The sequence below is a fragment of the Talpa occidentalis genome, unplaced genomic scaffold, assembly GCF_014898055.3.
Source record: "Talpa occidentalis isolate TD23 unplaced genomic scaffold, MPIMG_talOcc4v2.1 talOcc4.3, whole genome shotgun sequence".
NCBI lineage: Eukaryota > Metazoa > Chordata > Mammalia > Eulipotyphla > Talpidae > Talpa > Talpa occidentalis.
In genome coordinates, this window is record NW_023603184.1 from 20513195 (window position 1) to 20539985 (window position 26791).

At 34.6% G+C, this 26791-nt stretch overlaps 1 protein-coding gene across 1 annotated transcript in view; it reads right to left on the minus strand.

Moving 5' to 3' along the window:
• The window catches only part of LUZP2 (leucine zipper protein 2), a 310023-nt gene that overhangs the window by 44095 nt on the left and 239137 nt on the right, over nucleotides 1-26791 (minus strand). Inside the window, exons 6-7 of the mRNA XM_054699333.1 lie at nucleotides 24997-25059; nucleotides 17822-17884 (exon numbers count right to left, since the gene is read on the minus strand). Coding sequence (XP_054555308.1) covers nucleotides 17822-17884; nucleotides 24997-25059 — 126 coding nt within the window. The remainder of the gene's footprint in view (nucleotides 1-17821; nucleotides 17885-24996; nucleotides 25060-26791) is intronic.

Sequence of the window (26791 nt, forward strand, 5' to 3'; positions counted from 1 at the left end):
GGAAATCAGTGAGAGGTAGTGGTCTGCTTTCATTTTTTTGCATGTGGTGGTCCAGTTTTCCCAGCACCATTCCATTGCATGTTCTTTGCTCCTTTGTCAAAGATCATTTGTCCATATAAGTATGGTTTTATTTCTGGGCTCTCTATTCAATTCCATTGGTCTGTGTGTCTGTTTTTGTTCCAATACCAAACTGTTTTACATTGCTGGTGGGAATGCAAACTGGCCCAACCACTATGGAAAGCTGTCTGGAGGTTCCTCAGTCTACTAAAAATGGAGCTACCATATGACCCAACAATTCTACTCCTAAGGATCTACCCAAAGGACGCAAAAATATTGATTCAAAAGACCACCTGTATCCCAATGTTTATTGCAGCACTATGTACAATAGGTAAAACCTGGAAACAACACAAATGCCCAAAAATAGATAACTGGATCAAGAAGATGTGGCATATATACACAAAGGAATATTATTTAGTAATCAAAAAAGATAAACTCATGCCATTTGCAGCAACATGGATGGAACTAGAAGGAATTATGCTCAGTGAAATAAGCCAGAAGGAAAAAAGAAAATATCGGATGGTTTCACTTATAGCAGGAATATCGGGAAACCAAATAAGACATCGGTGTAAAAAAATAATGATAGTACAAAACACAACAAAGCAAAAATGGACAATTATAAATGACAGACACACTGCAGGGGAGGAGGAGGGAGAGGGATGGGAGGGAGGGAAGGAGGTACACAGGGGACTGAGGTGCACTGATGAAGGAAATTCTATGAGGACTACACCTGAGGGGGTGGGGGAAGAAAATATTGTTTAAAAATGAACAATGATGTAAAAAAATAAAAAATATAATTAATTAAAAAATACAAATAAAACTGAGTAATAACTGGGCTAGATTTGCTAAATGGTATGAGGAACTGAGGGACATCTTCAGTGATGCAATCATTAAGCTGGTGAAAATTACTTTTTAAAAGTTATTTAAAGTTATTGAAGATTGTCCTGAGAGTATACAGAAAAGGAAAAAATATTAATTTTATATTTTATGTCTTTCTTCCTTTTTTATACAATGTATGCTTTCTCCTCTCAATGTGGTCTCAAGAGAATTCCTACCACCAATTCACCACTGCACCATCACCATAGTTCCCCATGCAAGAACACATTCCCTCTATGTCTGAATCCTTCTCCCTTCTCCTCCCCCTGCAGAGTGTCTCTGACTAATAATTGCCTGTTAATTTTGTTCATTAATGTATTATAATTATTTTTCTTCCAGATCCCTGATTTCATTCCCCTACATTCCTCCTATAAATAAAACCATCTGCTATTTTTCTTTTTCTTTCTGGAATATTTCACTGAGCATAACCCCTGCCAGGTCCATCATGTTGCTGCAAATGTGGAAATGAGCCAAATGCCCCAAAACAGGTGACTGGATCAAGAAGCTGTGGTATATGTACAAAATGGAATATTACTCAGCAATCAAGAAAACATTAATTTTAAAAAGTCACTAAATCTTGTTTAGAATAGCAAGGTGAATGGCATTTGAACTACCCTCTTCCTCAGCAATGTGTGATGAAAATCTGCTCTGAGAATTCTCCTCTAAAAGAGTGAAGCCAAGAAGTAGCATTGAAAGCATTCCCTAAGTCACCCACAGATTCATCAGCAAAGACATGAAGCCTCAGTGACATAATTGGATTAAGCACAATCTATGACCTAACACTAGCTGAACAATAAGCTTCTTACTCTGAGCCAAGGACAATACCTTGGAAGAGAGGTTTTTAAATAAAAACATATTCATCTCCAACGATCTGGGAAACTATTTTCATGCCAAATCCTGTGTGCCCTCTTGAGAGCAAGTAGAGAGGAAAGGTACTAGTCCCTAGATTAATATGAGACAAAACAGTCAGTTCCTTGAATCATGAACACAGTTTCCAAGAAACACACAGGACCAATAGCAAAGGGTGAACATTTTTAACCAATTAGTTCCTTATGGTAATCAAGGAAAGGCTCCTGACTAATCTGGCTGGAAGATGAATGAAAGAATCTGAGCAGTAGTATCAAAGACTAAACAATGAAAGGGGAACTACATTTCAGATTTACTTTAGCAAAGCCACAAAGCAGTAAATAAAGAATAAAGATGTAAAAATGCAATACTCAGAAGAGGGGTAGAAGTAGTACTGAGATTCAGAATACATTAACTAAAACATCAGTTTTTAGGAAAAAATGAAATTTTAAAAGTAATATGAAATTACAATTCATGCATAGGTAAATCAGGTAACAGAATGCCTTTGAGGCATCTGATATGCTAGATATAGCAGACAAATGTTCAAAGGAATTATAAATATGGTCAAAAGACTAAAGGGAAATGTTTAAATAATTAAAAGAAGGTATAATGATAATGTCTCATCAAATAAAGAACAGCTATAAAGGGACTGGAATTTAAAAGTAAAAATGGAAATTACAGAATTGAGCATTCAAATAACTACGGATGCTTTAATGGTGGTGGGAAAGCTATGGTGATGACACCTGAGGGGAGAAATCCTATATTGTGAAAAAACAAACAAGGATTTGAAATAATGGTATATCATACATTAAAAAAAAATAAAAAAATAAAGAACAGAATGTTCTGGAATGTGGCATAGCTTTCATTGTGAACAAAATTTAAAAAATACAAACTAGGGCCTCCATGGTGGTGCAAGAGATTAAGATACAATCCATGAGGCAGTCACTGCAGCAGCCACTGCAGCATGAGTTCGATCCCCTGCCAGGGAGAAACCCACAGTGCACAGCAGACCTCTCCTGACTCGCCTGCTGCTCCCCTCAGCAGTGTATTCTGGTCTGTCTGCCTGTTCTGTTCCCTACTCTGTCTCTGGTGGATCCTCCCACCCCCCCATGCCTCTGGCCTGTACCCCAGTTCTTGTATGCATAAGTGGGTAAATCTTTAAAAATAAATAAATAAATAAATAACACAAACAAAAGCAATAAAATAAAAAGTGCAACAGACAAATTAAAATAATCACCACTAATGGTCTTAATACTATTTTTGATATGGAGGGAGAAAGAATCATCAAAATTGATTTAGTACTGATAGAGGTTATGGGATTAAAGAACAAAGAGGGAAAACCATGAATGGAAATGAACACAGTCTCAGAGACATATCTGTCTCAAGTATGCTGACATATTCATACTGAAAAGAACAAAAAGATGAAAAACATTTGAAGTAGCTGGAAAATTTTACAAACTTGAAAAAGAATGATCAATACATAGAACAAACTCAACAAACTTCATATACAACAAACTTAAAAAGATCCAGATCAGACAACTCATGGATAAAATATTGAAAAGCAAACTTGAAAAGGACTTACTATAAACATCAAGAGACCACCAACTCATTGAGACCTCCCAACACTAACATCTGGCTTCTAAGAAACAATGGAAGCTGGAAGGAAGTGTGATGACATATTTAGAGGAGAAATAAAGGGAAAAACCAGTCACCTAATAATCTATATCTAACAAAGCTATCTATTAAAAAATGAAGAGAAATAAACAGACATACTTATATACACACACACACGCAAACACAAAACAGAATTAATTGCTAGGAGCTCTGTCTTAGAAAAACACCAAAGGGAGATTTTTCAGACTGAAAGCGAGTGATGACAGATAGTAATTCAGTGTTCATGAAATGACGAACCTCTGTTCTGCTCCCCACTCTGTCTCTGGTGAATCCTCTCACCCCCGCACCTCTGGCCTGTACCTCAGTTCTTGTATGCATAAATAAATAAATCCTTAAAAAGGAGTACTAGTAAGGTAATTAAGAATTATAAGAGATGGCCCTCCCCTTGGCGCAGCGGTTGAATGCTGGGCTGCGAAGCTCCGTTGCTCTGGTTCGATCCCGGGCCACGGGGGAGGGTCCCACATGGCACGCAGACCTCTCCTGCCGCGCCCGCTGCTCCCCTCAGCAGTGTATTTCAGCCCATCTGCCTGTTCTGCTCCCTGCGCTGGCTCTGGTGAATTCTCTCACCCTCCCCCGCTTCTGACTGTACCCAGTGCTCGTATAAATAAATAAATAAATCTTAAAAAAAAAACAGAATTCTAAGATATAATCGCAGCCCTCTCCTCTTATTTTCTTTCAATTATCAACAACCATATTATCTATATCAAGTATTATTACTCTTGTAACATCTATAAATGTAATACAATTGTCAATAATGACAGCACACACAAGGAGCAGAAGAAAAGCTGAATTGGATTAACGAAATGACACATTTTGATAACTTCAATTCATAGGATGAAATAAGGAGAAGAGAAGCAGATATCATAATTGAGAATGACAATAAAATATATCCTAAAATTATATAATTGTTCTATATAATTGTTCTACTTTCTTCTCATCTTCTTGGGTTAAACAATCACATCAGGTTGCAGAGATTGCCAAACTGTGTAAGAACCAAATCTACTTTCTCTCTCCATTGTTAATAATATCCAAAAAGTAGAAACAAGCTAATGACTATAATTTGATGACTAAATAGGCTCTATAGAAAATGAGCCTTGAGAATATTATGCTTAGTGAAGGAAATCACTCACAAAATACCAGCTAGTATATGATTCGATTTATACTAAATGTTTAAAATGTGAAAGTAGAAAGGCACATAAATTAGAAGAACATTTGCCTAGTGTTGGTAGGAAGGGGAATAGGCAGTGACCATTATTAGATATTGTTATCTTCTTGTGGTGCTGAAAGTGTTCTAAATTTGGATTCTGAGTGTGGTCACAGACATCTGTGTATATAATAAAACCAATGATTTTTACAATATAGATTTCATGTTACATGAAGCATATCTCAAATAAAACTTGTAACATTATCAAGAAATAGTCAGGCAAAGAAATGTTAGAAAGACAGATCAGACAAAGAAAACAAACTTAAGAAGAAAAACACATAATAAATGGAAAACTACAAGAAATAGAAGATTTCTACTGTGTGGTGCTCAATATGGATGAGATGAAAAGGCAGGTAGGGCTGAGACTCTCAGACCATGCTGGAGAGCGTGGCCTTAACCATGTAAGGAATGGACAGACAGTGGTGGGTTTAGAAGTGGAATAAGGGGCACATTAAAATTTAATAAGAGAAGTCCTCTTTCTTTCATGTAGAAGAAAGAAGGCTTGGAGGAGGCAAAGAATGAGGTTAGGGAATCCTGCCAATGATTCAGGACTGGTGAAGTGAGTCTGAACCAATACAAAGTACGTTAACATGTAGAAAAATATTCAGAAGAAATATTTTACAATTACTATTCTCTGTGGTTATGAATACATGTAGTTGTGTTGGAAACATCTCTCTACCTCTTACTGTAGGCTTCTGAGTTCCAGAATTAAATAAGATCACCTGCTTCATTCCTTTCAGGTTTTCCTATTATGAAAACAGCAGGGAGGAGTGGAGAAAGATGCGGAAAGGATGCATTTTGACATCCAATTATATTGCTAATCTCTGGAACTGGCAAATAGCAGTCTATTCAGGGAAATGTGCTCCTTGCCAGTGGCATCTGGCAATTAATGCTGAAATGTGGTTTCCAGCTTGCAAAGAATTTATGATTTCACTGCACAGATTTAAAGAGAATTGGCACTCACTGCTTTCTATAGCAGTGTACGCAAACTCAAAACTTTCTGTAAGTGTAGATAGTGAATAGAACATGCATTCATGATAAATCCATCCATATTACTCAGTTAAATTCAGGAAAGCTTTAATAAATGATATACTGGAATACACTATAATACCTAACTTCTGCACATCTTTCTGTATAAGCTCTTGCCAGGTCACTAGTGGCTCATTTCACTATTTGCCAAGTTCAAATTCCCCAGGCTCTCATAGACCTGAGACCATCTGACAATGATGTGCCATCTGCCCCAGAGAAACTTCCCCAATTTGGAGACCTGCATTTTGACTTGTCTTTCCAAACTCAGTTGAAGCCCCAGTGTCTCCCGAATAAATGTTTGTTAATTGCTCTAGCCACAATACCACACTTCCAATCAGCCAACGAGATATCATGTTCTCTGACTTTCTTCTCTATATTAATTTTCAAATACTTCGTCTTCTTATATGTGCAGTTTTGTTTATATAATGAGATATATAATCTTAAATATACACAAATCATATGTAATTTTATTGATTTATATAATGTAACATTTGGGTGCAAACAGCCTCTCAGAGTGTCTTAATCTCTGTGTCTAAGTTATCTCATTTGAAATCTGTGGTTGATAATAGTAGGACTCACCTTAAAGTTGTGGTTCCCAAACTTACTGCACATTAAAGACAACCAGGAAGCTCCAAAAAAAATGAATTTCTCTGTTTCATTTACAGATATTTTATTTAATTGGTCTGGAATGTTGCCTGAACTTTAGAATTTTAAAAACAATTTTAATGTACATATAAAATTAGAAACCAGTGATTTAAAGACTTGTTGAGAGGATTATATGTGATCGTGTATGTGAGTTAGTAGCAATCTGTCTAGTCAATACTGAACCATTAAACTAATACTTGCTATTATTATTTGTTTACTTTTTAATGAAAAAGTATTTCTTGCTCATGACACATAGTTGTGATACTTAACATATATATGACCCTAACCTTTACCAATACCCAACTACTATAAAGTAGTTTAAAAACCTGACCAAATCAACTATTTGGGAAAGAAAGTAAAAGATGTAATTCCTTTACATTTTGTGGATGGGAGTGCAGTAAAACATTCAACTCCAGAGTATCTTATAAAATTAAACAGACACAGCATTTTCTAACTATTCTACTCTAGGGTTGACCAATTAAAATGAAAATATTCATGCATAAAAGACTCAGTGTAAGTATTCAAAGCGGAATTATTCACAATAATCCCACACCAGAAATAAGTAAAGTATTAATTAGCAGATGAATAGCAAAACAAAAAGAGGTGTGTTCATCCACTTAAATGAAGTTAGATGGAATTTAATTAAAAAGGAACAAATGATTGACAGAACAATGGAGGTAAATTAAAAACATTATACTGTTGTTTTTTTTTTACTATGACATCCCATCAAAGGCAACACAATAATCTTAGAGATGGGAGAAGGGCTTAACTGAGATAACTTTCTCTTTTGAGATCACAAAAATGTCGTGTGTCTTCATTATGTGGACATATCATTATGGGTGGGTGAAAATTTAGCAATTTTGTCCAAATTAAAACAAATAATTATACTAAATATCTATATACCTCAATAGAGCTGATTTAAAATAAATATGCTATAAATTTTCTTTCAGATGGGGATAACGGTGGGAATATGGGTTTCAACCATAATTTTCTTTTTCATATCTGTGCAACTAGAGTTTTTAACTAATATACTTTGTTTTCTCATAAGAGACACTAAAGAGTTAAAAGTTCAAAACAATATCCAAGGGGTAGAGCCTGTAACTGTAATACAAAAACAATGAAGTAAAACAATTTTATAGCCTGAAATGAAATAAAAATAAAAAAGGCTGATATTACAATTCATGGAATAAAGCTTTATTTTAGATAGCCATAATAAATATTAAATGAGTAAAACCCAACTATGATATGCCAGAAGGCTTGTTTAAATTATGAAGTATAATATATTGATAGTCAACAACTCAGGCTGCCCCAATATCTTCATACTTGGAGTCTGGAAAGAAAAGAACTTTCCACTATTCCCTTGAGGTTATGAAAGGATTCACAATTCCATGCCCAGTGGGATATGTTGTGGATTACACTTGTGTCCCTCCTATCTAAACACAGCTGCACCTCTCAATTCTACATCAGGAGGGGAAAGTTTACCTTTCTATTTCAAAAAACAAACTAGAAGGGCAGATGATGGCAATTGGCATTTGCAGAGTGTCTACTAAGTTGCTGTTTCACATACCCTATCTCTCCCTGCCAATTCTGCAGTGGAGTAAGGTTTCCATTAAACAGGAAGGAAAGTAGTTCATAGAAGTTATACAACTCACTTAAAAGTAGATAAGTCTGGATTTGACTCAAGCTTCTAGCAGAACACAAAACACTTGGTTATCAATATTATGGTAGAAAGTAAAAGTGTGATTTCCTTCTTTTTGAACAGTAATAAATAGTTAATACTTGCTATACATTTAATATATGCGAGGCACTAAACTAACTTGATGATTTATTGTATCATTGCATTAGGTTCTCAAAGTATATGAAATTTATAATTAATCTCATTTTACACATGAGGCAAAAGAGGCATAAATGTACTTGTCTTTTTCTAATTCTTACTCTAAGGAACAGTGTTAGACTAAGGGTTAGATATACAATTTCTGCTTTTAGTTTTTCATATTGTTGCCTCTTTTTTCAGTTGGAAGTGAAGATAAAGATTCCTGTTGGGAATAAAACACAGGTTTTTAAATGCCTAACATTGGTAAGACCAATACAAGTATTCCCACTTTTTTCTTATTACCTAGGATAATTAATTTTACTTCTTTTCACAGTCTAGCAGTCTAGGTTTAAATGAGAAAGTTTTATACTCCATTAAGTAGCAATAGTTTCCATTATCATTAAATTACTTATTAAAAAGAAATATAAAAATACTAGATTGTGACATGGTTTTTCTGGAATCTATTTTCTGAGTAATGTTTTTATAATGTTTTAAAATGTTTTTATAATCAGTTACCTTTTTCTCTCTTTTTGTCCTAGACTCATTTTGAAGTCAAAAGACCTTTATGTTGCAACTAGCAAAAGGAAAAGAACAACAGATCCAGTACTCTTGGATCTCCTGATCAGTTAGAAGCACCTAGATGGTGCCAAGTTGTTGGGGTACACACCTAACTGGCAGGAAAGATCAGCCATGACCAGGAACCATGGCAAGAGAATTACAAAACAAAAAGGAAAGCTGCTTTCCATATAAAAGCCACCAGATGCCTGAAATTTTTGCCACCAAAAAAAGGAATTACTATTTATAAAAATATTCACACTTTATTAACATCACACTAATGTCCCTCATGATTTCCTACCATCATGTTACCCAGTTTCTTCTTTTGTCTCTTTCCACTTGTAACATGTATTTCAACAAGTTCATGTGACAGTTTAAATAAATAATGATGCATGCTAAAGTCATTGCACAGTTTTTAGACTGTCAATAAAGACAACACACCTCACTTTACTTATTGAATTTTTTTTAAGATTTTATTTTTTTATGCATACAAGAGCTGGGGTGCAGGCCAGAGGTGCAGGGGGGGTGGGGCAGTGAGAGGATTCACCAGAGACAGAGTGGGGAGCAGAACAGGTAGACTGACTGAAATACACTATTGAGGGACCAGAGGATGAGACAGGAGAGGTCTTTTGCACCATGTGGGTTAACACCCAGGTCAGAGATTGAACTGGTGCTGCAGTGGCTGCCAAAATCTCCACAATGCTGTGATTTAACCCTTTGCACCCTTGCCCCTTTACTTTTTGAGTTTTTACTTTATTTTCTTGTACAAATATTTACTGAGTAACTGAAAGAGCAGACTTTGATGCAATACCATCATGGTCTGGTCTAAAGTCACTCTTCAATTAAGCTTCTCTAATGTGGTAAGAATATGTCTACTGATCAGTGACTCTCTCCTCACCATGACCAAGAGGGATTCAAATCAGGGACATGAGTGGGTCAACATTCAAAAATCAATCAACATAACTCATCATATCAACAAAAAGAAAAATAAATATCATATAAACATATCAATAGATGCTAAAAGCATTTGATAAGATCCTACTTCCATTTTGATGAAAACCCTTAAAAATGGGATATATGGGACATACTTTAACATAACAAAATCCATTTACAACAATCCCATAGTTAATATCATTCTCAATGGTGAAAAACTGAAGCCTTTTTACTAAGATCTGGTGCAAGATAAGGTATCCATTCTCACCACTGCCGTTCAACATAGTACTGGAAGTTCTAGGTTGAGCATTAGACAATTATAAGATAGTGAAGGAATCCAAAATGGGGAAGAAGAAGTAAAGCTATCATGACTTGAAGATGGCATGATAATATACATAAACAATGTTCAAGATTCTATGGAAAAACTAGTTGAAACAACAGTATAGCAAAATGGTAGAGTATAAAGTCAATACACAAAAATTGTCCCCATACTACAGACAATGAGATCAAGAGGGAAGAAATTAAGAAAGTAATCCCACTTACCATCACACCAAAACAAAGTAATTCAAAGTAAATGAAAGGACATTATTTCAGAAGCTACTATAATAAAACATCTTGTAACTTTGTCTGAGCCATACACCATCTATGTTTGAAATGCAAAAATCATGTCCCATCCTGAATTAAACAGTAAAAGATACTAGTCTTGGTTGCGACTAAAGTGTTACAAATTAACTTAATATGAAAATCTAAATAGCATGCACATGAAGGTTTCAAATAAGTGACTGGGAATATGTGATCACTATTATTCACAAAATATATAAAGTGAAATTAAGTGCAACCCATGAAGAACGCAGGAGTTTTGTAATATCGAGATAACATAGTTTCTCTCAATTTGAAACAATAAAAAAATCTAAAGAGCTATTTTTAATAATATTATTTTTGAAGATTTTATATATTTTAATGAATTAATTGTCATTATATCAGTGTATCAAATTTGTCTAAGATAGAGCCAAGCATGAAATCAAATTATACTAGTAAAGGCTTCTTATACATCTAACTAATATTAGAGACAATTTCCATCTATTTTCCCACAAAACAATATGTTAAAGACAGTTGAAAAAGAATATGTAATCATTCATATAATCTGTCTTCAGAAAAGGGTCAGCTACAATTATGTTTAGACATGCATTTATTTCTTCATCGTTACATCTATTATTTTCTTTAATAAAGAAATTCATGATGTAAAAACTTTATTAGGGAATAAATATATCCCAACAATTTTCATGTCTGAAAAGCTATTATGCCCTTAGTCCTTGACTGCCATGTAAATAATATAAAACTATAAAACAAGAGGATTTTTTTGTCTCCAGAATATTCTCTTTTGTCTTAAAACATAAGTAAAACAAATGTGCGTGCTTAAAATAAAGTGAATGAATTCTAGTTCCCTGGTGTTAAAGGCAGTTCTGCCTCTTAAAGAGGAATAAAATCTTGGATTGTAGTTTTACGTATCTCAGAGACTGTGAATTATGAAGACCTAATCAGAAGATATGATGCATTTCTTGGAGAAGACTGAGAACAACAAATGTTTAAACTTTGAAAAAGTGACTTGTTAATATCTCGGGAAATAAATTCTCCCCTGGAAAACAAAATCAAAACTGAAAATAGTTAATTGATAATGGTATATAAAATATTTTTGTAAAACTCATTTGCATGTATCATCCCAGCTGAATCTGTCAAATAATTTTGCAATATATGGATTAATCTTATCCACAGTTACTGACAGAGATATTGATACCATACAAAGCTAAGACACTACTTAAGTTCAGGTTCCAGGTAGATGAAAGAGCTATTAAAGAGCTCAGATCCCTGGCCTCAAATACATATTTTTTTAAATACATTTTTATACCTATTTTGGAAGAAGTGGACAAAATATTCAGTAGGTGTGGCTGAGTTTTGACACAAGTAATGACTTTTGTATGTAGATTAAAGTTGTAAAATAGTCTCAGAAATGCTCATTCCTATCTCTTGTGGCATGCAATACATGCCTCGGCCTCATATTATGTGTTTCATAACTGTGTAATATGTTTTATCTGACTTGTCACAAAAGCCACCGTTTAAACAAAAATATTTTACACAAAAAAAATTCATAGAATTTCCACACACCGTATAATATATCTGATATAGACAGTTCCAGAACTGGGAAATTTTCACACTTCTATTTCTGGAGAGGAGGCAGTTAGGGCTGGGACAAGATAGAGATTTTGCATTTGACAAAAGAAGAGATTATGTAGTTGGGAAAAAACCCTGAAATTTTTGTGCCGATAACAGTATATTTTTACTTCACTTTATTTTTTTAATTTTTTTTTTATAGAGGCATGCTTTTTATTTATTTATTTATTTGTTTGTTTGTTTCATTTATACATGCACTGGGTACAGTCAGAAGCGCGGGAGGGTGAGAGAATTCACCAGAGCCAGAGCGGGGAGCAGAGCAGGCAGAAGGACCGAGGTACACTGCTGAGGGGAGCAGCGGGCGGCAGGAGAGGTCTGCGCGCCATGTGGGACCCTCCTCTGGTGGCCGGGGAGCAGCCGGGGATCGAACCGGCACTGCAGAGGCTGCAGGCAGCTTCGCAACCCAGCGCTCAACCGCTGCGCCACTGGAGAGGCCCTATTTTTACTTCACTTTAAATAGTATGAGTTCAGAGCATAGGCATTATCATTGCCTACTCAAATAATACACATCCCACCTGACCTTGCCAGTTTATTTCACTGTTAACAGAAAATTGTGTTTTACCTTTGGCAAAACTCACAAATGTTCATGAGGTTGACAAAACAATTATAGCACAAATTTAGATGTTCTTTCTGAAGAGTTCTTAAAGAGAGTGGACATTGAGCAAAGAAAGAGCAAGTAGAGACAACGAATAAAGAAGAGAACTAAAATAAAAAGATTGTGGTGGAAATGGATTCCATAAAAATATGAATTTCTATATATATGATTGGCATCTTCATGGGAATCAAATAGATACATAAAAATATCAACTGTAATCAGGATTGAAAAGGAAATTCTCCAACATTTAGAATTTTGTAAGATGTAAAAAACTAGCTTTGAATTGTCCAACTTACAAACAGAGGCAATGATGTTGGGGGATTTAACAAATATTGTTCCTGAGACTAGAACTGAATGTGTTATATGATCTTCTGATGTGAAGATACTGTGTTATTGAAAACTTAGTTGATATAACTTGTTTCTCCAATAGGTTAAGTTCAAATCAAATTTGTCTTTAAAGGCATATTTGGGGGAGGGAGTAGGAGAGGGTTAAGAACAAAGAGAGAAGGAAGCAAAATGGACTATGGTGGAGAACTATGGGTAACTGGTGGTGGTTGCACTATGGTAATAATATCTGATGATGGTATCCAAATATCACTCAATGAAAATTTTAATTAATTAAAAAATAAAGACATATATAAGGGCAATAGTTGAAATGGTAGTGCTGCCATAATAAAAGACTCCCAGTATATTCTATTCAAGGATTCTGCTTTTGCCTTCATGTGCTAGTCGTTCCTTTTTCAAAATTTGTGAAATTTATAGAAAACTCTCCTTTTTAACATTCCCTTAAATTTTGTCAGTTACATCACCTTTCTATGCAATTACCTTCAGAGGTAACTGGCGTCTTCTTTTATTATGCTTGGCTTAACAAACATCCTAGTCACTGAGTAACAACAATTAAATGAAGGGCTATAAAGCAAATTCATAAATATACTTCTGATCTGTCTCCTGCCATCCCCAGGAGAACATCTAAATGTGTTGTCAAAGAAGTATACAAAGGAGAATAACTTCCTCTTGTTTTCTGAAATTATATTTGGCATTACCATTAAGATAAAGGAAATGATCAACAAGTCATTACAAAAATTGTATAATGAGGGAAGTTACTGTTCTCTTCACTGTTTTTTATTTGTACTTAACATTCAAAATACCAAAAAAAAAAAAAATCTAGAGAGTGGAGATACCACTGTAATTTAATTAGATGAAATACTATGCCTCTGAGCAGTAATTCTACCCAAGGCCAAACTTTCTAACCTATACTTTCAGAACTCAGAGGACTTCTGATCAGAAACACATGTTGAACTTTCAGTGTGCTCAGAAGAAACAGTTGATATCTCAGGCCTCCCCTGCTGGCGCAGCAGTTGAGAGCTGGGCTGTGAGGCTGCCCACAGCCTCTGCAGCATGGGTTTGTTCCCTGGCCGCCGAGGGTCCCACAAAAAAAAAATAAATAAATAAAAATAAAAATAAAACAAACAAACAAAAAAAAAACCAGTTGATATCTCACACAAAATAAGGAGCAGCATTTGGGTTGTAAAGAAACCAGGGCATCAGTGGGTGAAGATTGTGCCCAGAATGAACATTGGAATATTCCATATAACATTCCCAAAGGCCCATGATTCTCCACTGCTCTACATGTAATGCAAGCAGAGTCAACAGCACTTAGTAAAGGTTGAGGGCCCTACTCAGTGGGAGTATGTCTTCCTAAGCCAAGACATATGTAAAACATAATGAAGAAGACAAGAATAGGTAACAGCAACATGGATGGAACTGTAGACGATAATATGAAGTGAAATAAGTCACAAGGAGAGAGACAAATACTGGATGCGGTCACTTATATATGGAATACAGAGAAACATAACAAGGGGTCATTCAAAACCAAAGCAGTAAAAACAATTAGTATCTGACTGCAAAGCTAAGGCAACCAGAAGGGGAGGGTGATGAGATGGGTGTGGAGGAGGGGGGTTCCCAGTGGAACATGGTAGAAGGTTTTGGGCCACCGGTGGTAGGCAGGATTGAAATGATAACATTTGTGGAGGTTTGAACTTACAACCCCTGAAGCAGATACAGAGATGTTACTTCAATAAACAGAATGCGGGAGAAAAATCTAGCACAATGATCACCATAACCCTATATTCCACTAAGCCAAGTTCCTTTCTTGGAGTCATGCCTAACTGGCCAGCCTTTATATAACTGCTTTCTTCCTCAAACTTCCACCAATTTCATCTTCTAGATAATAAAAAAAAAACGTTACGACATTTAAAAATAATGATTAGGTAGAAAAGATCAACTATTTATTTATTTATTTATTGTTTTGTAAGATTTATTTTTTTTATATTCCCCATACACGTGCACCCTCCTTATTTTGACCCCAACCCCTCCTTTCCCCGCCACCCCCATAATGTGTCTCTGGCTTATAGTTGCTTGTTGATTTTGATTTTTTCTTTATTATAGTTATTCTTTTTCCTGGTCCCTTATTTAGGTTTTCTAAATTCTTGCTATGAGTGAGACCATGCGGTATTTTTCTTTTCTTTCTGGCTTATTTTGCTGAGCATGATCCCTTCCAGCTCCATCCATGTTGCTGCAAATTGCATGAGTTTATCTCCATACAGCTTTCCATAGTGGTTTGACCTACTAGGAATCTCCTACTAAAGATCAACAATTTAAATTTCACCCCATTTTCTCAAACCCCAGGGGTAAGGTTCTAGGGCTGATCTAAAGTTAATTGTCTTTATTTTGATTTTCTGCACAGAGACTCCCACTTATGACTTTTATTCACTACATTTCTTAGCCTTAGAATTCTCTGCAAAGTTTTGGTGAACATGTAGCAATTATTATTTACTTCAATGGTATGGCAATGATGAACAAATCCTGCAGTTCTCTAGAGACTGAAAACTGAGTTCATTAAAGTTCATTCAGGGATGGCAAATAGGCTTATTTTGTGTAGTAACTGTGACTGTCTTTTAGGAACAGCTTCAAATCTTGGAATAAGAATAATTTTGAAGCTAGATTCACACTTACTGGGAAAGAACACCATGATGCATTAACAATTTGTGGAACAGGCAAATGAATGCTATGGGTATACACAAAGTTACTCACTTTTTAAATGTATTTACAGTTCTTGGCATATGCCAATTAACATGGTTTTTATCCCCCTATGTGTAATCTCACAACATATTTTTTTTCAAATCCTGAATTATGGAAAATATTAGTTACAATGGTAAAATAAAAAAAAATAAAGTGATAAACATTCTAAAAATTATTTCTAAAACAACTACCTGTCTGGAAGTTGCAGAATACAACTCAATTTTCTAATACTGAGCAGAATAAAAAAGAAAACTACAGAAACATGAAACAAACATTATTTATAATTAATAAAAGTAAGAGAAAGCTTTGTTTACTGTTGCCTAAATAAAATAGGAAAATGTGAGGGTTAATGTGTAAAGCAGTGGTTCTTAAATAATTTAACTTTGGATGCCTAAACTACAAAAAATCCCCTCCAAGAAAAATGCCACATGCCACATTTCATTACAAAATAATGAAAAATTCTGAGAAATCAATATATTCTTGGAATTTATCTACTATCTTCAAATCAAAGGCATCTTAGTCAAATGGAAGAAAACTTTCTTCAGTAATTGACAGATAATATGCGCTCAATCAATAATTTTGCACAAATGAATGAACATGAAATTAGGAGACTTATATTGCAATTGTGTACTCATAGATAAGTCACCTTAAAGCTTTGGGCTTAGTTTCTTAAAAAGTTCTATGATGTGATTTTCAGTGTTTGAATATATACTTTTGCATATCACTCCATATCTATATATAATGAAAAAAATCGAAAAAATATTAGTTGACTTTTATGCTTTAATTATGGAAGCAACAAGACTGAAAAATTGATTTGAACAAGGTGAATTAATTTCCCTCTATATCCAACCTACAGAACATACTCTTATCCTAGTTTCAAAAACTAGTAAGGTATGTGACAAGAATGTATGAAGTCAGAAAATAAACCTGTCCTAAGCAATTGCCAATTATAAAACCAAAGTATCACAGTTTAGTACTGAAAATGCTTCTGTTTTTAAAAAGCATTGACTTTTAGTTACTGACAGTCTGTGTCACTAATTTACAGTTCCAGTTTTCATGTTTGCCCTTTAGATCTTATAATTATTATAGATACTTCTTAAATGTATAAATGGGAAAAATGTGAGTGGAGCCAAAAGACTTAGAATAGAACAAAACTCAGCTACTTAGTAATTCTGCTAAAAAAAAAAAAAAAAAGAAATCATTTAACTTCCATAGACTTGGTTTTTCTGATCCAGGATAAGGTGATAATGTTACTTGCCCTGAGTGACTTGTAAAATTATTTTGAGCAACAAAATACATATGTCTTAAAAATTTTAAAGTTTCTTATGTTAAATCTTTTAAGAAAGTAACCCCACTAACTAACCTCTTTTGCAAACTGTCTACATTTTTAGGGACAAAGCTCATTTAACAGGAGATGAATTGACACTTGTAACAAATGAATGGTCCTGAAAGTGCTTTTGCTCATTAAACATGTTTTAGCTTGTGGTTAAGTGTAAGATGATGAGAGACAGATGCACAAAAATTATCTTAAATTACACAAGGGCTTAAAAATTAAGGGACAACTGTTTCACAAAATTTCCTTATAGAAGACTCAAATAATCAGAAAATGATCTGACACATGCTGATCCTACATGGAAATTTAAGTGATAATGTCCCTGATTCCAGCATGAGATAGAGTGGAGATACCAAGTGGGACATGGCTGATTTCTAGAGGAAATACTCAAGTGCACACATGCTATTTTAATGTGGAAGTTTCAAAAGGAATTGGTGATTCTGGCTTGTCACCAAAATACACCCAAATTGTCAAAATTTGGATACAATGATATAAATATGTTATATTCTTGACTTGATAGGGATGTGAAGCAAAGTATCAGCAACCAATATAATCAATCATCAATATAACCAACAATGATTAAATATGAAGAATCTTAATAATAAAGACATTTATGCAGAGATCCTCAGAAGTAAAAATGCTGGAATGGAAACATGCTCAATATATGCTCTTTCAATATAAATATTCTAAACTACAGTATTCCTCAATGTGAAAAATAACAGCAGATTACAAAGGGACTTTTCGATGATGTCTGCCTCTGATTAAGAATATAGCTAGAAAACATATTTAAGTTTATCACCATTAAATAGGCATAAAAGTAAAAGCATTTTCAATGCAGCAAATGAGCTTAATTCTTGTAAACATCTGGAAATTAAAGGTAGGATAGTAATGTTTTATATAAATGAGTTCTCAGACTAGCAAGTACGAGATGGAAAGGAGAAAGATGCTTACCTTCAGTAATAAATCTTTTTTCCCATAACGAAGTTCCTTCAGCTGGGCTTGGATTTTTCTTGACTGCAAGAGCAGAAATATGGATTAGGGCTTTGATTTCATGTCTATTTCAAACCTGAAGTTTTAAATTCTTTCAAATTGCACGATAATAAATTTTACAGCCAAATAAAAAGGAGCCCAACTGGTTTGGAAATGAAACAGAAAAGCTTAATCTCTACTGGGGAGTCAGACATACAGCTATTGTAGGCAAGACATGAACATAAAAGTCCATTCCAAGGAAGCCCATTTTTTATTTTTATTTTTATTTATTTATTTTTTAAAGAATAGATTTTATTTTTATATTCCCCATACAATTGCAACCCCCCATTTTGACCCCAATCCCTCCCCTCCCACCACCCACCCCCCAAAAAGTGTCTCTGGTTCATAGTTTTTTGTTGATTTTGATTTTCACTTTCTTATAGTTATTCATTTTCCTGGTCCCTTATTTAAGTTTTCTAGATTCCTGCTATGAGTGAGACCATCCGGTATTTTCCTTTTTCTTTCTGGCTTATTTCGCTGAGCATGATCCCTTCCAGTGCCATCCATGTTGCTGCAAATTGCATCTGTTTATCTTTTTTGAATGCTGAGTAATATTCCATGGTGTATATGTACCACATCTTCTTGATCCAGTCATCTATTTTTGGGCATTTGGGCTGTTTCCAAAGTTTAGCTATTGTAAACAGTGTTGCTATAAACATAGGGGTGCAGGTGTTCTTTGGAATGGATGTTTCTGTGTCCTTTGGGTAAATACCTAGGAGTGGAATTGCTGGATCATATGGAAGCTCTATGTTTAGTAGGTCCAGAAATCTCCACACAGCTCTCCATAGTGGTTGGACCAGTTTGCACTCCCACCAGCAGTGCAGAAGAGTTCCTTTTTCTCCACACCCTCGCCAACATTTGTTGTTGCTAGTTTTTTTAATATGTGCCATTCTCACTGGTGTAAGATGGTATCTCATGGTAGTTTTGATTTGCATTTCCCTGATGACAAGTGATGTTGAACATTTTTTCATATGCCTGTTGGCCATTTGCATTTCCTCTTCAGAGAAGTTTCTTTTTAGCTCTTCTGCCCATTTTTTGACTGGGTTATTTTCTTTGTTGTTGCTGAGTCTCATCAGCTCTTTGCAGATTTTTGTGATCAGTCCTTTATCATTAGTGTTGTGTGCAAAAATGTTCTCCCAGTCGGTGGGGTTTCTCTTTGTTTTTGTTATTGTCTCTTTTGCTGTGCAGAAGCTCTTTAATTTGATGTAGTCCCAGCTGTTTATCTTTGCCTTCACTATCATTGCTTTGGATGATGTGTCTGTAAAGATGTCTTTGATGTGAATATCACGTAGTGTTTCGCCTATATTTCCTTCTATGTATTTTATGGTTTCAGGTCTTATGTCTAGTTCTTTAATCCATTTTGAGTTGATTTTTGTGTATGGTGTGAGGTAGTGGTCAAGCTTCATTCTTTTGCATGTAACGACCCAGTTTTCCCAGCACCATTTATTGAACAAACTTTCTTTGCTCCAATGCATAGTCTTTGCTCCTTTGTCAAAGATTAGTTGACCATAAATCTGTGAGTTTATTTCTGGATTTTCTATTCGATTCCATTGGTCTGTGTGTCTGTTCTTGTTCCAATACCATGCAGTTTTGATGATTATGGCTTTGTAGTAGAGTTTGAAGTCTGGGAGTATGGTGCCTCCATTCCCTTCTTTTTTTTTCAGGAGAGCTTTGGAAGCCCATTTTTTCAAGGTGATATTTAAAGGGTGTTTTTTTTTTCCCCCAAAGTTTTATTTATTTATTTATACAAGCACTGGGTACAGTCAGAAGCATGGGAGAGTGAGAGAATTCACCAGAGCCAGAGTGGAGAACAGAACAGGCAGACTGATGAAACACACTGCTGAGGGGAGCAGTGGGTGGCAGGAGAGGTCTGCGTGCCATGTGGGACCCTCGCCCAGCGCCCGGGGATCGAACCGGTGCTGCAGAGGCTTCGGGCAGCTTCCCAGCCCAGGGCTCAACCACTGCTCCACCAGGGAGGCCCTAAAGGGTGTTTTTTTTTAAAGATATTTTTACTTAGCATGTAAGAACTGAGGTGTCGGCCAGAGGTGCGGGGGTGAGTGGATTTACCACAGACAGGGTGGGGAACAGAACTGGATGAGTGATCTACTTGAAATACACTGCTGAGGGGAGCAGCAGGTGAGACAGAAGAGGTCTACTGCACCACGTGGGTTATCTCCCTGGCTGGCTGGGGATCCAACATGTGCTGCAGTGGCTGGCGATAACTTGATAGCACTTTTAACCACTGCACCACCAGGGAGGACCTAAAGGGTGTTTATTGTTCTTTTCTTGCATTTCTCTAACCCAACACACACACACCACACTCACACACACATTTTAAGTCACTCATACCTCAACAACAATTCAATTTTATATGCTAAATGTAACCATACAACTGCATGTCTCAGTTTTCATTGTTCATTTTCAACTAATTATTAATTTAAGATTAAATATGGCTAAGTTAACACTGATGATCAAATTTGACCTGACATATGCCCAAGTGTAAGGCAACAAGCAAATGTGACAGGAGGTGAGGAAGTCACTTCAAATGCTCAGATGCTGAGGTCAAGTTGTGAAAGGTATTTGTCCTTCAGAAGAAACAACTTTTAAGATCATTGTAATAGTAAATGTGCTTTGAACAAAGAAGTCTCTCCCAGCAGACATGTTTGGCCATCACACTGTAATAGTAAGACACAGGTGATGATCAGATGTTCCCATTTTCTAGAGCAGACGCAATTTCAAACTTTCTAACAGAAGGACATCAGTCTTTCTCCATCTAACATTATAGATTCCAGTCCTTTAGCAGGATAAAGAAAGAACACAAATAGATTATCGACATCCCATTGGAAAAACAGTTGAATGGGAATGTAAAATGGTATAGTCACTGTGGGAAAATATTTTGTCAGTTTTTCATAAAGTTAAACATACACACACTGCATAATTATACAGCAATACTTTCTAGGCATTTACCCAAGAGAAATCATAATGTACATAAATAAATATTTATAGTACCTTTATTTATAATAGTTAAAAAGGAGAAACAACCCACCTGACTTTTAACTAGTGAATAGCAAATATATATATATATATATATATATATATATATATATATATATAGTACATTCATGAAATGGAATTCTGGAATACCACTGAGCAATTTTAAAAATGAGTTAAGAAATTTTTAAAAATGAATTGAAACATACAACAATGTGGATGGATGACAAAAGAATTACACTATGTGAAATAATTCAGAAGCTATATTTTGTATAGCATCTTTTATATGATATTCTGGAACAGAAAAAAATAGGCAGAGAAATCTGATTAGAAATTAATGGAGATTTTGGGGGAAAACAGAAATGCTCTCTATCTCTTGAAGATATCCATTGCTCAAGCTTATCAAATTTACAATTAAATAGGGTAAATTGTATGTAACTGTTGCTATGAAAATCCTTTTTAATAAATAAATTGCATTCATATCCTGACATACTGCAATTTTACAGTATCTTTGATTGCATAAGTCTTTTCCTGAAGTGACAGCAATTTCCTATCATATTCTGAACATTTTTAACCATGCAACAAAGTAGAATTTACAATGTGGGAGACTGTCACATTAGTGCCCTTTGGATTTATACTTATACCTAAGGACTTTATATTTGCTACAATTCTGCTCTTCCTCACACAGTTTCTCAAGTTGACTGAAAATAATGATTTTTCAGACAGAGTAACTCTCTCATTACATTAGCTTTATCTCCAAGACATTTTCTGGTTTCCATGACTATCCTTAATTTTGCACAACTGATGGTAAAAGACTATTTCTGTTATCTTTCCCAACTTCAAATGCACAGTTGATTGGAATTTTCTTCCTGCTGTTCCATCTGCTGTCTGGGACTCCTTTATAGCTATGACAGTCTCTTAGGAAAACAGACTCTTTAAAAACTAATGTTGAGCAATATCAATGGGAGAAGAGATTATAACTACATCTGGTGTGCATTATTTCCCCAACTTCACTTCTGTTCTTCTGCATAACATGTTCTGTCTTTCAAGTTACAGAAAGGACTCATTTTAACCATTTTATGGATTCATTTTTAACTCATAATTACGTTGAATGAACCAAATACAATTGAAACTAGCCTTTCTAACTTAGACATTATTAAAATGCCAATTTTTATAGTATGCAATGAATGATTCATTCAGAAGCTATAATAAAAACCCACATCTCATTTCTTCACTAAGTGACCATGAAAAGCTAGCTTTCTTGAGACAAGTTAGGGTTATTTAAAAGTAATTTTCATAACAGTAATTCACCACTAGTTTGCTGTGGTATATTCCACTTTTCTAATTTTCAGGGAGTTGCAAAGCAAAATTGTATCTAAAGATGTGATGAGAGTATGCCAAGTAAGAACAGACATTTTGAGTAAGCAATGTGTATTGCTGTAAAGCCCAATGACCTCTTTGGTGTTTTGTTTTGTTTTTTAATCTTTCTTACATCACTTTGAAAAGTTAAAAATATCAGAAGGCTAACTTTCCAACAGTTGAGATATCACATATTGGGGATGCCACTAATTTTCTTTTAAATGTATTATTTATACATACAAGAACTGGGGTACAAGCCAGAGGTGTGTGTGGGGGTGGTGAGAGGATTCACCAGAGACAGAGTGGGGAACAGAACAGGGAGATCGACTAAAATACACTGCTGAGGGGAGCAGCAGGTGAGTCAGGAGAGATCTGCTGTGCCACGTGGGTAGCTCCTTCCGGGGATTGAACTCATGTTGCAGCGACTGCTGATAGCTTCACAGGCTGTGTCTTAATCCTTGAGCCACCAGGGAGGCTCGTATTACTGATTTAAATGTAATTTTACATCTGTGTCTGTGAGTAACGAAGTTTTAGTCCTCAACAAAATTAAAGTTTGTGATAATGTTAATGAGGAGGAGAAGGATGTTAGCAATTATCTAAAAAGATAAAGAAGTTTAATAAAGTCAACAAGGAAGAAGGTGATTATAATAGAACAGTTTAGCTCAGCTTACTTAGTCTACTTAAATGACTATCTTAAATTCTAAGAGTTCGTCTTCTTAAATTTTATGCTCAAATAATATTTATTTCATGAAGTAATAGTGATAAATGGTATTTGTAGATGACTGAATTGTTTCTAATATTCTGTCTTGGCAAATTAAATCTATTGTCACTAGGATCTGGATATTTTATATATCTTTGAATACCAGATGTTTACAATCACTAATCTAGAAGACACCCTCTATTTGAGTTCCCAATCCAATAGAAATCATCATTACATTGTTTTGGTAGTGGTGGTGAAACAAAATAATTAAATTTGCCACCATAGTGCCTCCCCTGGTGACGCAGAGGTTGAGTGCTGGGCTGTGAAGCTGCCTGCAGCCTCTGTAGGGCCGATTTGATCCCCAGCCACCGGTGAGGGTCCCACATGGCGTGAGAGACCACTCCTGCCACTCCCGCTGCTCTCCTCAGCAGTGTACTTCGTCAGTCTGCCTGTTCTGTTCCCAGCTCTGGCTCTGGTGAATTCTCTCACCCTCCCGCGCTTCTGACTGTACCCAGCGCTTGTATAAATAAATAAATAAATCTTTAAAAATAAATAAATAAATTTGGTACCATATTCTTTGGAACATATCATGACAGATAAAAGTATATGTATGCATTATCTGGAATGATAACTCTTAATTTGCTGCATAAATAAAGAGATGGGGAAAATGAATAAATAATTATCAATGTATTTCAATTCATTTTAATATCAAGCAATACTAATGTATAAAGCATCTAAGAATCCATAAATTATAATACAGAAATAATATCCCCTCTAAGGAACAGAGATGAAGAAAAAAGTGACAGGAGATATTTTTTAACTTAGGAGCTAAAAATAATTGGAAAGGCTCAATTGTTGTTTATGTGTTTGCTTCCAAACACCATAGACATACCTTCTCCTGGGACCCTTCCCTCTTTCATGTGCATGAGGGTTGTGCAGAAACCTGGAGATATTTCAATCATCCTGGAATATAGCTTTAATTCTGACAGTTCTCATTCAAAAATTTTACTACCTGATTATTCTTTTCTAAGTAATATTCAGAAACTACACAATATATACTATTTCTAGCAATTATAAATAAGTCTATTTGCATCCAAAATGAAAAGAAAAAAAACACAAAAAAATGACGATGAATATATTTACAAGGCTGTGATTTTGATTATTCACCCTAATTGGCATCAATCTTTAGTTGCCATGAATTGGAAATTTCTATTATATCACATGCTCTGTTATTGTAAAGACATTATAAATGGAGTGTTATATTAGTCTTTAACATTAATGCTTATAATAACTTTTGCATAATGTTTATAATAACTTTTGGAATATTCCTACCTTATTTAATGAAAGAAACCCAAGTTTTGGATAGGCACATGACCATTAACCTAATAAACTTTTCCAGCCTTCCTTCAACTTATCTAGGGATGTAACCTAGGTCTAGCAAATAGGGATAATAAAACATGATGATACTTCCTTGTGGACCCTTAAAATTATGCTAGTCGTCATCGGTAATCAATCCTGAGGAAAAAAGAACATGGTCCCTAACTTCAGATTCTTCTACAAAGCTACAATAATCAAAGCAGTATATAACCGAAGTAAAATATAGACATAGAGATCAATGAAATAGAATTGATATCACAAAAATAAAAGTATACACATATGGATGATTAATTTATGAGAAAAGAGCCATGAGTATACAATGGAGGGAAAAGAAATCTCTTCAAAAAACAGTTTTCAGAAAACTGAACAGCAACAAGCAAAAGAATGAAGTGAGAGCACTATAGTACATCATATACTAAATTTAATTAAAAATGGATTGAAGACTTGAATATAAGATCTATAGGCATAAAATACATAGAAGAAAACATAGGTGAATAGCTCTTTTATTCTGGTCATAGCGATGTCTTTGTGGATTCTAACAGCAAGAAAAGCAAAAGAGAATATAAACAAATGTGATTACATCCAACTAAAAGTTTTCTGCACAGCACAACAGAACAAAAAAGCCACTATTAAAACAGAAATGCAGCCTACTGAACACACAGATACTCACCTCTTCTGCACGGAGGCCACACATCTTGTTTCCTGACAACAGCTTATTTTTCAGGCTTTTATTCTAAAGACAGAAACATAGTTTTATTGGTAAGAAGTAACAAAACATTAAGAATTTCCTTAAGTATCTCAGCAGCTATTCTGTTTTAATCACAGATAGGTTCTCCTTGATGTGAGCTGTAATGGTTTTATATGAATTCAGCATAATCTTTAATGTAAAAGAATGTTTATTTTATTACATTAAAATGTTAATATAGTAGCATGAACACATGCATTGGAACTTTATTTGGTATTACACTGAGTTTGTGTTTTATTTTCATATAGCACTTTGATTTTATAGTATGATTTTTATATATACAGTATATAATTTTATAGTACATAATTATATATATTTAATTTTATAGTATATAATTTAATTTATAGTCTATAATATAGTGCATAATTTAATTTATAGTACATTATTTTATTGTCTATAATTACATATATAACTATGATTTTACTATACTTCATATAGTATGATTTTAGTTTCAAATCTGCAGTTGATGCCAGTTTCTGAAAGCACGCCTCTGAACAGCAAGCATTTATTCCCACTATCATTTGGCTGCTGCTCCCATTGTGTTCCAGTATAACATAGCCACAGAACCATTGTCAGGATGTGCCTTCCCTTTAAAGACCATAGTTTCAGAATCGTTTTATATTCTTGATTTCTGTACATTTCACTTAGGCTTCTTGATGCTCAGAAGCAATTTCCTTTTCCAGGCTTTAGAAGAGTGCTCTATGGGCTGGAAGTGAGTATAGACAGTTTGCTAACCTTTTGACTTACCACGATTGATCTAGGTCAATAGGCAAATATTTTTTACTTCCAACATACAAGCTACCAGTTCCTAACCATATAACCTTAAACCTTAAACATTTACTTTATTATTCAATCTTTTCTGTTTTTTTTTTCCCCTAAGTAATGAGGTACCTGGATTCCTTTTAGACAGTCAAGATAAAGAAGAAGTGAAAACTTTGTAAAACCAACAGGACTTTCTTTATAGGTGCAAACAATATAACAGTAAAGTACACCTCATGTATAAATGACTCTAAAAAAAACTCAATTTAAGAAGCACCATGAGCCAACTGAAGAAATTTATGCAGAGTGAATGAATAAATGAATGAATACATCAAATTTAAGAGTTCTTTACTCACAATTCCACCTGATTTTCAACATCATTTTTGATTTTATTTTCTTATCATGCAGTGATAGGGTACAGCTGCCTTGGTTTGAAAGGATTCTTTGTGTAATTTTTCCTCTTTAGCTAAGAGTTGAAATTCTAAAAAGCTCATTTAGAATTTCAATACCATGAAATGTTTTGCAAAAATGAGGAGTTATCTTGATTCACTCAAGTAATGTATTTTTTGCAAATATTTGCACTCATCATACAACAAAGCACAAGATTAGGGTTTTCAAAGAAAATTTAATGTACATTATCCCCATATTTAAAGCTTGTTAACTACAATAAGGGAATATATACTGATATTCAAACTATGATGTTGCTCAGCTCATATTTTAGTTTAAAAAACACCTGAGTTTTCATTCTGCTCACGTCTTTGATTTTTTCATAATAAAAGCTTTTTTCCTAATAAAATAGTATATTTTTTTCTTTTAGATTTCTGCTACTTTTTGTACATCAAGATATTTTTACTCTCTCCAAAAATTTTAATATTTGCTTAGATTTTTATATTTTAGATTTATATTATTTAGTGGACTGGTGAAATTCAAATAACATCTATAGTTTGTTTAATAATATTGT